The 13,836-nt window shown below is 36.4% G+C and overlaps 1 protein-coding gene and 1 pseudogene across 2 annotated transcripts in view; one reads left to right on the forward strand and one right to left on the reverse strand.

Annotated features, from left to right (window-relative positions):
* Nucleotides 1-13,592, forward strand: part of ABHD17B (abhydrolase domain containing 17B, depalmitoylase) — a 38,356-nt gene extending 24,764 nt beyond the window's left edge. The window contains exons 2-4 of one of the 2 annotated variants that reach the window (XM_036433806.2): nucleotides 5,963-6,432; nucleotides 9,923-10,102; nucleotides 12,051-12,147. In XM_036433806.2, the coding sequence (XP_036289699.1) occupies nucleotides 5,966-6,432; nucleotides 9,923-10,102; nucleotides 12,051-12,132 (729 nt within the window). In that variant the 5' untranslated portion in view covers nucleotides 5,963-5,965 and the 3' untranslated portion in view covers nucleotides 12,133-12,147. Of the gene's footprint in view, nucleotides 1-5,962; nucleotides 6,433-9,922; nucleotides 10,103-12,050; nucleotides 12,148-12,778 lie in introns of those variants that run through there. The other variant, XM_036433805.2, reaches the window with a different exon arrangement.
* Nucleotides 2,620-3,412, reverse strand: LOC118716716 (annotated as a pseudogene).
* Nucleotides 13,593-13,836: the final 244 nt, after the last annotated feature.

Genomic DNA, 13,836 nt, shown 5'->3' on the forward strand with positions numbered 1-13,836 from the left:
GAACAGTGTTTCCCAAAGTGTGGTACGTGTACCCCCAGGGGTACGGGAAGAGTTTGGTGGGGGTACATGTTGCACTGGAGTTTGGTGGGGATATGCACTGCACCGTGCTTGGCTGCGCCTAATTCTATGTTCTCATGAGCACGAGGGGTACTCAGCGTTACGAAAATTATAGAAGGGGTATACATATGTCAAAAGTTTGGGAAGCACTGTCGTAAAAGATTCTCATTTATACACAGCTCTGTTTATAGGCAATGTCTTCTGTTACTGGTGTTATTAGAGAAAACCATGCCTAGTCTTCCCCCTTGCTAATGGGAGTGGGGTTCTTGGGGTGCCGCTGGAAGAAGCATTTCTGGAGAATCCCACAGGAGGATGAGATATCGGTAGAAAGCTTTATTTCCATGGAGTTACATCCCTGGGTTTGTAAGTCCCATTTCCCTTAGTCCAGTGATGAAAGAAGTATAACTGGGGTTTCAGTAAAGCTAAAAGCAAAGCCAGCTCCAGAGTTTCCTTTCCATGTTGGAACGGGGTCAGTAACAGCCCATTAGTCCATTGTGTATGGGTTTCACATGGTCATGTGCCATGTGGGCAAATGCAGGGAAGCTGGAGCAAAAGAGCCCCACATGCCCAGAGTCATTCAGGTCCCAAGAGATCTGTCAAGAAAGTGAACTTTGTTTTGTATCCCAAATCTTCTTCATGACCATGCAACGGCCTCACCCATTCTGCACCAACTGTCCCTGTCCCCAGGTGTGTGTGCGCGCTCATCCCTCCCCTCCTCCCCCCAACTTTACTGGAAATGTATCCATCTTCTCTTTGCTCTGGGCCCCTGGGAGTGTAAAGTTGTAGCCTCCAGGTGAAGCTGCCCAAATGACATGCCTTCAATATCTGGCCTTCCCTTTGCTCCTTTCCAATAATAACTAGTTAATTACAATGCTGTCATTAAGTCTATTTGTTTCTGTGCCAGCACCAATTTATCTTTATTACTTTATTTTTGTGTAGTCTGTCTTAATTCATAAAAGAAAAATTCTCAGCCACCCAACAAATGCATGGGTAGTTTTGCTCTTTCTTTGCAAGTTAACTTAGCTTTCCAAACACTTTTTCTTTTTTTTTTTCCTAACAGCTGTATTAAGATATAATTCATATATTCTACAATCTGTTCATTTAAAATACTTAGTTGGTTGGTTTTTAATATACTATTAATAGAGTTGTGCAACCACTACCCAAATTAATTTTAGAACATTTTTCTTTTCTCCATAAGAAACCTCATACCCTTTGGCCATTATTCCCCCAACTCTTCTAGCTCACAGCCATAGAGCCACCAATCTATTTCTTTCTGTATAGATTTGCATACAAATAAAATAATATAATAAACAATCTTTTGTGACTAGCTTCTTTAACTTAGCATAATTTTTCAAGATTCATCCAATTTGGAGCATGCATCAATACTTGTTCTTTTTATGGCTGAATAATACTTCATTGTATATTCATTGGTTGATGGACATTTTATGGTTATTTTGGCTATTATGAATTATAGTGCTGTGAGTATTTATATATGTTAGCATTTATATACAATAAATAAAGTCTCTTAGATTTATTTTCCTCCTTGCTGGAGTTTTTAAAGAGTATCTTGGTTTGGTAAACCTTCTAAGCTTCTACATGCCTGCAGATATTTTTATTTTATCCTCATTTAAAATGGTCAAATTCTAAGTTTGACTTTTTTTTTTTTCTTTCTTTAATACTATCCCTCCACTGTCTTCTGGTTTCTAATGTTACTATTGAAAAGTCAGATGTTCATCTGATTCTTATTCCTTTGTAGGTCATCTGTTCCTACCTGTTTGGCACTGAGTTATTTCAATCTGAATTTACTTTAATTCTAATAATTTAGCTTATCTCTATTTTCACCTATTTTCCTAGAACTTCTATAGTATTAATAATGCTATTTCTATTTCTATCCTCCTTAAATTTTCTTTTATATTTTCTATGTTTTCATCTCTCTTCCCCTGAAAAATAGCATATTTGGGAATTCCTCAATCTGAGGAATTCTAGTAGTTTCAACCTACTAATATGTTCTAGTATTATCAATTCTCATACCCAACCAATCTGTTAAATTTCAGATACTGATTTTTTTTTTGTTTTGCTATATCAGGAATTCCAGCTGGATGGATTTTTCTGGCACACTTTTTACTTCATCCTTAAGTAGTGTTCTCTCTCTCTCTCTCTCTCTCTCTCTCTCTCTCTCACACACACACACACACACACACAACTTTATTATACCTTATTTTAAATCCTTGTTTGTCTGGCTCCCAAATTCTATAAGTCATTCAATTTGTTCTCTGTTCTTTATGGCTTTTTTTTTTTAATTCAACCAATATTTATTATGAACTAGGTATTATTCCAGATACTTGAGACACAGCAGAGAACAAAACGAAGGTCCCTGCCCTTATGGAGCTTACAGTCTAGTGTTTATGACACTTTGCTGAATGCTGGCCCTGACCCTGGGCAAATCTCTCCTCAGCTATCCAATGCAGGAAGAAGCAGGCCTGGCCCGGACATGGATAACATGTCTGATGTACTATAGATACCAAACAGATATCACCTCCAACCCACTACCCAGGTAGTAGCTCAGGCTGGAAGTTGACTTTTAATAATAAAATATAGGTGGAGGGCAGAGGGAGTGCAGCAGGTGGGGTGGTGTGCTGCTGCACCAGGGTCTGCGCTGGCTACACAAACTACTGCTGCTGCTTCTTGGTGGCTGCCTGGCTGACAAGGTCCTTGGCTTCTCTGTAGCTGCCAGTGCCATCTCCTTTGCTTCCTTGGCTGTCTCAACAAGGGTTTTGTGTTCTTTTTTTTTTTTTGAAGAGGCCTCACCTTGCAGCTTGGCCAAGGTGTATTCAAAACCCTTCACTGACTTGGTCACATTGCTTTTGAACCGACCAAATTCCTGGACAGCTCTGGAGATCCCAAATAAGCTGGAGGAGACCCGAGCTTCCTGGTGGATTTTGGTCCAGCGCTGTTAACAGTAAACACATCGTTTCTCCACCACCATCAACCAGACATGGTTGATGTTCCAGTGAAGATGGTCATGGTCTGGTTCTGTGGGTCCACAATAGAAATCTCCAGGATTTACACCGAGTGAGCAACATTGGCAGGAAAGAGTCACTCGGCCCAGGGGGCATCCTGTTGGTCTTGGTTAGGGGTCACCTCCTGATGCACTATGTCGCTTGTCATAGCGTGTGCTATAGCGATTCGGGTACTGCTGCCAGAAGGCAGCGAACACTTGGTCCTGGGAACTCCGAACAGGCTGTGGCCGGGTAGGGTCAGCACCCGAGCAGCATCAGGCGTACAGAGCCGGGGGGTGCGCGGAGGCCAGGCACCAGTCACCGCCCCACTACACCCCACCAGCAGCTGCCACCATGAGAAGTTGTCCCCCTTTATAACTTTTGTGTACTCTTGAGTTGTCTAATACTTTCCCCCTATGATTATTCACTGCCACATCTCTTCAAGTTTTTGTTGCCATGAAATGACTAGTAAGTGGCATTTTTATTCAAATGTGTTTTATATTAAACAAACAAGACTTAAAATCATCTAAATTTAACAAGATATTTTAATGATTCTTAAAATTTTTTATTAAGAATAAAATGTTTTTCCTCAGAAACTACTCAACTCTGATTATTTGATTTATTTATAATTCTATTGTGAAATTTTTCACACAGAAGAGGAGAAAATAACTTTTAAGCAAATCCATGTTGCTACTCTATACCAGGCTTATTATTATTAGGAAGCTGCTAATTTGCAAGTTTTTGTTACTAAGTGCACATCAATTATCTGGATTTGAGACAGTGGTGATGGGAATCCTTCCTTCTACCACCCTGAAGAAGGTCAGTTTGGCTTTCCATTAAACCAGGCCCGAGCTCCACAGCTTTCCTATGTGGTGGTCATCCCCAGAGGCATCTCTGAAGCATTGTATATGTTCAGCCAGCCATGTTTAATTCATATAAAAGTATTTATGTTCAAGAGGTAAATTATAGGACCATAGTCGAGCTATGTACATTTTACTTATTAATCAAGCTTTTAATAAGCTATTGTGGGTCAGCAGTTGATGGCATATATTAGTAAGACAGTGGGGGCAAGAAATAACACAGCATTGCTATAATATATTGTACCTTCCACCTCAACTTTTTTCCAGGTCACCCCTTTCTCTGGAACTGATCCTTTGAACTCCCTCCCTTTACTTCCATTTTCTTCACCAGGTCTTTTATCTTCCTGACCAGAGTCTGTCATAAACATGACTAATTTATCACACATTCTTTGCCTGCCAAACCCTGGATATGCCCTCAGAATCCTTTTTAGCACGTAATACTTCAGGGAGTTTGCCACTAGAGACAATACCCAGTTGTCATTTTTGTTCTATCTCTTGTTCCAATCAGACTAAGACATTAACATATTCAGGCTATATTCACTTTGAAGGCTGAAGAGGAATAAAGGAAAAATAACAAGTAAAATTGTTTCCCAATCTCCAAGAGACACTTTCTTTTAAAGCCATTTATGTCTCTCCAACTCTTGTTTCTATCTGTGTTGTTTCTGCTTCTTTCTACCGAATTAGCTCAAAGTAGGAAATAAACACACTTGTATTGAGCAATACAAACTAGATTTTAACTCAGTTTTGAAAAGGGCATTCTTTTCTTTCCAAATATTTTCACCTCTTTAGTCACTTCTGAGGTAATTTCTCATTTTTCATATAATGTACATTTTTTCCTATCCTTGTATTTAGATTTTTTTGGTGAAAATTAGGTACCAGGAACTAAGCAAAGGTCTTTTATTGATAAAAATAACATAGGAATTTGAGAAAAGACAACATAGAGAAGGAAATGCTGGTGGGGCAAACAAGCATTTATTTTTGTTCCTGAATTAATATGAGGTGGATATTTTAAAAATATTAATAAAAAAGACAGAAGAAAGTGGGGCATTCCTAAGTGAGCTAACTATCTGGCTATTATTCTATTGTGTGCCTAAACTATATTGTTGTACTTGTTCTTCACACCACTCTGTTCAGTATAGTGTTGGCCTCACTTATAAAAACAAGGAGAGTAAAAAAGGTAAATAATTTGCCCAAAGACACACAGCTAGTGAGTGATAGAGTTGGGATTCTACCCCCATCTCTGGGTACAAATATTTTTGTTCTTTCCCACCTAACCATTTAAGAAATTTTACTCTGACAGGATTTTACTTTTTTCCATATATCGATAGACTTTATATCACAGCCTTTTTAATATGGGCAGTGATTACATGCATGCATACATTTAAAGTTTTATAAGTATTTGGGCCTCTGGCACTGTGGCTAAAATGATAAGATTCTGGTGTAATAGTGTCAAGAGCCCTTGACAGTGTAGCCCAGTGATAAACAGTGATTGAACCAGGTGTCAAATCCTGACTCCACCACTGCCTCACGTTGTGAGAGACCAACATACAAGGTTGTTTTGAGAATTCAACATGGAAATATGCATAGAACACCTATCACAATACTAACAAATAGTAAATGTTTCATAACTCTATTATGTACTTATTATATTATGTTAAATCTCTAGCTTCTCCATGAGGTTCTGAGAATTTTCACAGAACTTACAAACTATACTAAAGATATTGATTTTATACTTACTGAGTTGATATTTGTAAGGAAATAAACATTACTTTTACTCTTGTATTTTTTATATTTTGGGTAAATACTTTAAAATATAATCATTACTATTTGAAACGTATAGTCTCTCTCCTGATAAGGAACATTTGCCTCATCCAGGAATTACAGTATTTCTAGAAAGATCCCCAAAATCTGTTTTGGTTGAAGATACTTGAAATAATAGTAGTAGACTCTGACTACTGGTGTCTTTGTTTTAACCTTCTATTGTATGAGAATGCAGAATGCACAGTTCAGCGATTAAAACATTTGCTATCTTCTTTTCTTTTTCAGAAGATGAATAATCTTTCATTTAGTGAGCTATGTTGCCTCTTCTGCTGTCCACCTTGTCCAGGGAAAATTGCTTCAAAATTAGCATTTTTGCCACCTGATCCAACTTACACACTAATGTGTGATGAAAGTGGAAGCCACTGGACCTTACACCTATCAGAACGAGCTGACTGGCAGTACTCTTCTAGAGAAAAAGATGCTATGGAGTGTTTCATGACTAGAACCAGTAAAGGCAACAGAATTGCCTGCATGTTTGTGCGTTGCTCACCCACTGCCAAATACACCTTACTCTTCTCACATGGAAATGCTGTTGATCTTGGTCAGATGAGCAGCTTTTACATAGGATTGGGATCACGGATTAACTGTAATATATTCTCATATGATTATTCTGGATATGGTGCAAGTTCTGGGAAACCATCGGAGAAGAACCTCTATGCAGACATAGAAGCTGCTTGGCTTGCTCTTAGGACAAGGTAAATGGTGAATGGGAATTATTTTCCATACTTTGGAAAATTGTCTTGTATTAGAATAGAATAAAGACTTTTTATAACACATTTTAAAGTGCTAAATAGAAACTATATTTACCATTATATACCTATGAAGAGTTAAAATTAGATTGTAGTTTAACTTATTAAAGTGTAATATAAAAAACGTATTTTCAAAATTGCAGCATTTCACGAGATTGAGAGAAAATGTGATTTAGCTAATTACTCATTGACTTGATCTGTCATTAACAAGTATAAGAGGATGCATTGTTTTTTGTCAAAATCCTTAGCCATGGTTTGCATTATTTTATATAATTATTTCCTAGAAGATGTGGCTTAAAAATCTCTTAATGGAACTATTTTTAAAGTTTTCATTTTATAAAATGGATTTTACTTTCATTCTGGACACAAAATTTGGAGAGGCTCTCAAGTGAAGAAAAGTTAATGCTATGATAAGTCATTTACATAATTTCTGTTACTCTGTCAGTTATTTTTTGTTTATAACTACATTTTTTTGGAAACTAGAAATTGTGTTAGTCTTATCTAGTCACCAGGATACTTACAAATCTTTTAAAAAAAATAACACAATTTTTATTTTATTTTATTTTTTAAATATATTTTATTGATTTTTCACAGAAAGGAAGAGAGAGGGATAGAGAGTTAGAAACGTCGATGAGAATCATCGACCAGCTGCCTCTTGCACACCCCTTACTGGGGATGTGCCCGCAACCAAGGAAATGCCCTTGACCGGAATCGAACCTGGGACCTTTCAGTCCTCAGGCCGACGCTCTATCCACTGAGCCAAACCGGTGCTAGCAAAATAACACAATTTTTAAAATATCGGTGTATTATCTCATCATTTAGCATACAGTAAGTAGATATCTTAGTATAAGTTATTCTTCCTATTAGACATTGATAAGCTGCCTGACTTCCACAGTATTTCAGTTAGAAGCTACGGACATAAAGAAAAGAAAAAGATCATATATCATAACCCATGAACACAGATCAACAGTGTGATGATGGCCAGAGAGAAGGAGCTGGTGGGTACTGGGTAGAAGTAGGCAAAGGCAGTAGGGAGGAGGAGGTTAATGGGGACATCTGTAATAGTATTGACAATCAAAATTAAATTTTAAAGAAAGAACTAGAGAGATATGAAAGAATATAAAGAAAAAGAAAACTTAATGTTTCTAACTTAATGTTTAAATATGAATGATTTCCGTTAGTTAAGAACCACTTCAATTTTGTTAGTAGGCATAGCCTTTTTTGGAAAATGTTTTTAGAACCATTTACCCCTTCAAGATATGTAATAAAACTCAACTCTCATAGCAAAGTTCTATATAAAGGGGATTCTTAAATCAGTTGAAATGATATGAAAACATATTTGATGAATAAGAAAAAAATAGATGGTAAGGAATATAAGTAGCAAGAAAGGAGTTCAGGGTTGGTTAGAATAGAATGTTAAAAACCACCTTTAATGACAAAATTGGTTTTTAGAGAGAATGTAAGGGAGAAGAGAGAAACATTAATGTGAGAGGGCAACATCGATCAGCTGCCTCTGTATGTCCCCCACTAGGGATTGAGTGCCCTAATTGAACAAATAACCTCTACTGCACAGGATGAAGCCCAACCAATTGAACCACACTGGCCAGAGCAGTAATATGTATTCTTTAATAACAGATTTATTGAGATATAATTTGTATACCATAATTCACTATTTTAAAGGGTAACTCCAGTGGATTAGTATGTTTCTTAAAGATGCTAAGTTAGACCAAACAGCCTTTATTGTTAGTGCTTCTTACATAATCAGAAAGGGAAAAGTAAATAATGAACTTAAGTGGTTATTACTTGAATGGTCTGGTCTTCTTTTTAAGATAATTGATAATAAGTTTCCGAACTTCTGATCTATCAAGAGAAAATAAGGGACTAATATTCACTATGGGTCCTTCACCTACAAATTTTGAAATCATTATCTTTGTTTTGTAATAGAAAAAAAACTGGACTGGGAGTCAGGATTCCTGTGTTCAAATTATAGGTCTGTCACTAACTTACTCTGACTTTGACCATCTGCTCAGTAAACAGCTGAACCAGAGTAGATAGTCTCTAAAGTCTTTTCTAACTTTTATTCTGAAATTCTGTTATTGCTTGGAGTCCTGATGTGACATTGGTAGCTGCCTCTGCTGCTCTGGAACCCTGCCCATCACTAACTTTAACCTAAAATCCATAGTTGCCACCAACAATGCTGCTACTCAGCTAACAGCAGCTGTGCAGCCTTAGGAGTTATGGTGATGCTGAAAATGTTCATTTTCCCAATTTTCATTCCTATAAAGTATTCACAGCCAGGTCTATTGTAAAGAAAACTTTTCTGAGTTTACTTAACATTTAGAATCAATCTGGAGTGGATGGAACCCAAACCCTGGAAATATCCAAATGCTTGAGTGTAGGACTGATTGGAAGAAACTATGGAAGGGAATGTCATTAGCCAGATAGTTCAAATAGGTGTGTGCTCCTGGGAAGGGCCATAGGGAGCATACAGGGCTTGTCTTGTTCTTTCCTGGTGAATGCTCAGACAATCTGGAAAGCTCTAGTATCTTTTCAAAAGATTAGAAGCTGTTGATCAAATGGCCCTTAGCAGCAGAAGTGATTACTGAAGGGGAAAGGCATATTTGATGTCACTTAACCCTTACTCCCACATTCATTAGCTCCTGTAGCATCTCACTTGCAGTTGCATTAGTTTATAGTTGGGACAGTTATACTGAAGACATATAATAGTGCCTGGAACATAGTGTGTGCCCAATATTACTGAGTTCAGTGAATTTACGTATTTAAATCCAACCCCTTTTTAAAGGGAGTAAAGCAATAATCTAAAGGTTTTAGCATGAAGTTTATTCTTAATTAACTGAATTGTATGTCATTGGAATTTTCATTTGTCTTATCTTTTCAATCACTAATCCATTTCTATGATAAGTAATGGCATATTTCAACAAATATAGTAATTTGCTCTTGGCTAAAATAATGTGTACATTCAACTATATGTCACATTTTCACCAATATGATCAACTTCAGAAAAGGAAACGATCTACTTTTGATGTCTAGAGAAATAATGTTTCTTACATTTAATGGAAAATAAATACTATCTATTAAATATCAATCATTAAAATATTAGTAATAATATGTTTCATATTTAGTCAATAATATGTTGAATTATATAAATGGTTTAATAAATAAAATTTTAAGATTAAAATTTAAAAAGACCTCAGCAATTTTTCCAAAAGATGAAATTGAAAAATAAAATAAGCTAAGACAATAGATTTTACTATAGCATTAAATATAATAGTGATGACTAAGAAACTTAAAGTTTAGCTATGTATTTGTTGGCATTGTCTAAATCATTTGGTTACAAAGTTAAGTTGTTAGGGATGATTGAACATTTCCATACCAGTCCAACTTTTTTTTCCCTCCCAATTTCTGAACTTTGTAGATATGGCATTCGCCCTGAAAATGTGATTATATATGGCCAAAGTATAGGGACAGTACCATCTGTGGATCTTGCTGCTCGGTACGAGAGTGCTGCTGTTATTCTTCATTCTCCTTTGACCTCAGGAATGCGAGTTGCTTTTCCTGATACCAAGAAAACCTACTGTTTCGATGCATTCCCAAAGTAAGTATCAATATTCAAAATACTTGAATTCAAAGAAACTTTTAAGGGGAATTTTAATCTATCACTTAAGATATTCATGATACAAATCACTCATCCATAAGCTATTTTTCATATCTTACAGAAATTGTGAAAAATTAATTTAAGCAGGTAGTAATAGACACCAGTCAGGAAACTGAAATGTTTGAGCAGTAGTGATCCAGGCGTAAAGTACTGAGGGTCTTTTAACAAGACAATGGCATTAATATTAGAGACAAAATGATTTTGAGAACAAAACTGATAGAACTAAATGTCAGGCAGGATATAGGAGAGGACAGCACTAACTAAGTAAAGAACTTGAACATAATTCTCTGGGTGGTGGTACCATTCATTGAGACACAATATTGGAGGAAAGGAAGAAGTAGAGGGAAAATGAGACACGTCATAAAAATGACATGATTCACAAAAGTAGTGAATTGCAAAAAAAGTTGACTCTTAAATGAATTAGGGTAAGTATTGCCTCCACAAAGTCTACAAACATAAGGTTTTTGACAAACCTGAAAGGGTTACTTCTGCTTCTTGAGACAAGATGGTAGTTCCCACCAACTCAAGAAGTAAAAAGCTGGCAAATTAGTTCTTTTATTTATTTATTTATTTATTTTATTGATTTCAGAGAGGAAGGGAGAGAGAGAGGGAAACACACACACACACACACACACACACACACACACACACAGTGATAAGAATCATTGATAGATTGATAGGCTGCCTCTCCTTCATGGCCCCTACTGGGGATCAAGCCTGCAACCTGGGCATGTTGCCCTTGACCGGAATCGAAACTGGGACCCTTCAGTCTGCAAGCCGACACTCTATCCACTGAGCCAAACTGGCTAGGGCAGTGGTCGACAAACCACAACTCGCGAGCCACATGCAGCTCTTTGGCCCCTTGAGTGTGGCTCTTCCACAAAATACCACATGCGGGCACGCACGTACAGTGCAATTGGAACTTTGTGGCCCATGCACAGAAGTCGGTTTTCAGCCTGAGTGAGTCTATTTTGAAGTGGCATTAGAAAACTCAAAGGGCCAAAGAGCCGCATGTGGCTCACGAGCCTTAGTTTGCCGACCACTGGGCTAGGGCATCACTTGATTCTTTATAAGAACATCAACGGTTTTTAAAAAAAAAAATTTTTTTTTCATCATTAGCAAGTCAGGAGTCACTTTTGAAGGGATGCTTATGGTACATGTGATCTTATCACCAGAACAAACTATTGGAGGGAAATTTGATTTTTATTTTCCGTTTGTTTTTGTTTTAGATATTGGTAGGTTGGAAGGTATGTGCATTGCATTGCTTCTGTTTAGCTGAATCATAGTGATGATAGGAAGGTATTTGAGGTAATGCTGTTGCCATAAAACGTATATCTCTTGTCTACCTCCCTCTTTCATTATTGCATCAACAGAGAGGACAGCACTAATAGTTAACTGTTAGAAAAAGACCTTTAATATTAAATATCTGACAGCAAATAATATACCCAAACATTCTTTCCTTAACCAAATGCTGCCTTGAATAATTTCATTGATAATGTTTTTACTTTTTATGATTCTATCCTCATTTTATGATTACAGTTCCCCCATGTCTCCTTCCCTCTCCCTCTCTCTCTCTGGATTTTTTAAGGTTTTTTTTTGTGTGTGTTTTTTTTTTTAATGTGTAATCTCTGTAATTTATGTCTCCTTTGCATTGCCTTTAAATTCTGATTATTTTGATCTCTGTCTTATGTTAGTATAATCCTCTGATGTTTGGTAATTCTTGGTTGTCTGCTCATAGTAAGGCAGAGGAACTAAAGTGCTGATCTGAATCGGGTGATTAAGACTTATTGACTGTGAGTTTCACTGTAGAGTGATCTGGTCAAGCCAATTAATCGGGGATCCCCACCTGAACCCCCATACCAATATTTATATATTTTTCCTTTTAAAGTGGGTATAGTCTCCAAAGAAGATTTTCTAAATCTCCCCCTTGGTGGATGAAGTCCTGGATGCCAGTTCTGGAAGCCCAGTAGGGAGAAAGGGTTCACAGCAGTCAGTATGTATATGCTTGCTTGGCCTCTGATACCTCTGCCCTAAACTGTGTCTGGCAATCCCTTAGTCTATAAACCCCACAGTTTTGGGTGGAGTGCAGTTACCCTGCTGCAAAAAGTAGGGGAAAGATGCTGACAAAGAAGGACCTAAATTATTTCTTTGAACAAATGTAAATATTTCAATTACCCACCTTCATCCCCCTGTCATTTCCTTGTCTTCTCCTGTATTCCATGGTATAAAGTGGGTTGGTTCTTAACTTTACCTTCTATCCTCTTAAAAATTGTTTTCTCCTATCTACTATTCAACTCCAAAAATTTTTGTTTAATTATAGTTGCTCTATTTTTGTGAGTTAATAACGTAAAACAAAAATCCTGCCATATATGAGTGCAGAAAGGTATGAAATTAGCACTTAATGAAATGGTCCTTAGTTTCCTTGCAGTCTTAGGTTTTCTGTGCAAGACATTAACATTGTATGTAAAGCTGCTGTAGGGTTTGAATCAGATTTTAAATTTCTTCTGGATAGATTCTAGTTTTTGAATTATCTCTCTGATATAGCACAAGAAAGTTTGTTTTACATTCCTTTTCATTATTAATTCATTGACTTCCCTCCCTCCTTTTTCTCTACAGTATTGACAAAATCTCTAAAATAACCTCTCCAGTATTAATAATTCATGGGACTGAAGATGAAGTCATTGACTTTTCACATGGCCTCGCATTGTTTGAGCGTTGCCAAAGACCTGTGGAGCCTCTGTGGGTTGAAGGGGCAGGTCACAATGATGTGGAACTTTATGGACAGTACCTTGAAAGGTTGAAACAGTTTGTGTCACAGGAATTGGTAAATTTGTAAAATATTCTGTAAATTTGCATACCGGGTTTTCTTTTGCTGAACTGCACTCTTTGGTAAAGAACATAAAACCTGAAGGTTTTGTTTGCAAATCATGTCAGTTGCCTTCATAAATGTACAGGTAATGATTTGTTAACAGACTTAATGAAGGTTTTAATTACCAGAACTATAACTGGAAATAACAGTATCATGCAGTCAGGCTGTGTAATTTATATTTTTTTCTGTGAATTTTTTTTAACATCGAGATATAAGTACTGTATGAAATTTTAATTCTATGAAATCAAATGCTGTAAAAGTATTGCCAAATGCTTTTGCATATGAGAAACAAATTTATAAATATTTTTAAAACATCTCAATGTACCAAATCGTATCCTGGTATACAAATGTAATATTCTTTCAATGAAAAGCTGTGTATCTGAAACAATTCAAGTACTAAAAAACACACAAATTCACTAGAGATTACCTAAACCCTGTTGTACCGGAATAGAGGTGTAAACAGTTATGCTATTGTAAAGTACATTGGATTTTCTGTATTCCCTGGTTATTATACATTTTCTCCTCTAAAAAATAAAAAAAAAATAATGATTTAAGTCTTAATTTTTATGCCATCTGTTAATTTACCAACTAGTTACCTTGTAAATGAGAAATCATGATAGCACTGAATTTTAACTAGTTTTTGATTTATAGGTTTGGTACTGTGAGGCAACTACTTAAAATTTTATTTTAGTTATTTAAAAGGCATTTAGAGCTTCAAGAATGACTTTTGTATGCAATGTTGTTTTAAATTTTGCAGATTCTTCATTATAAGAAAACCTGAAAGTCTATTGGATGTTCTTCAAGA

This window comes from Pipistrellus kuhlii, unplaced genomic scaffold, assembly GCF_014108245.1.
Source record: "Pipistrellus kuhlii isolate mPipKuh1 unplaced genomic scaffold, mPipKuh1.p scaffold_m20_p_12, whole genome shotgun sequence".
NCBI lineage: Eukaryota > Metazoa > Chordata > Mammalia > Chiroptera > Vespertilionidae > Pipistrellus > Pipistrellus kuhlii.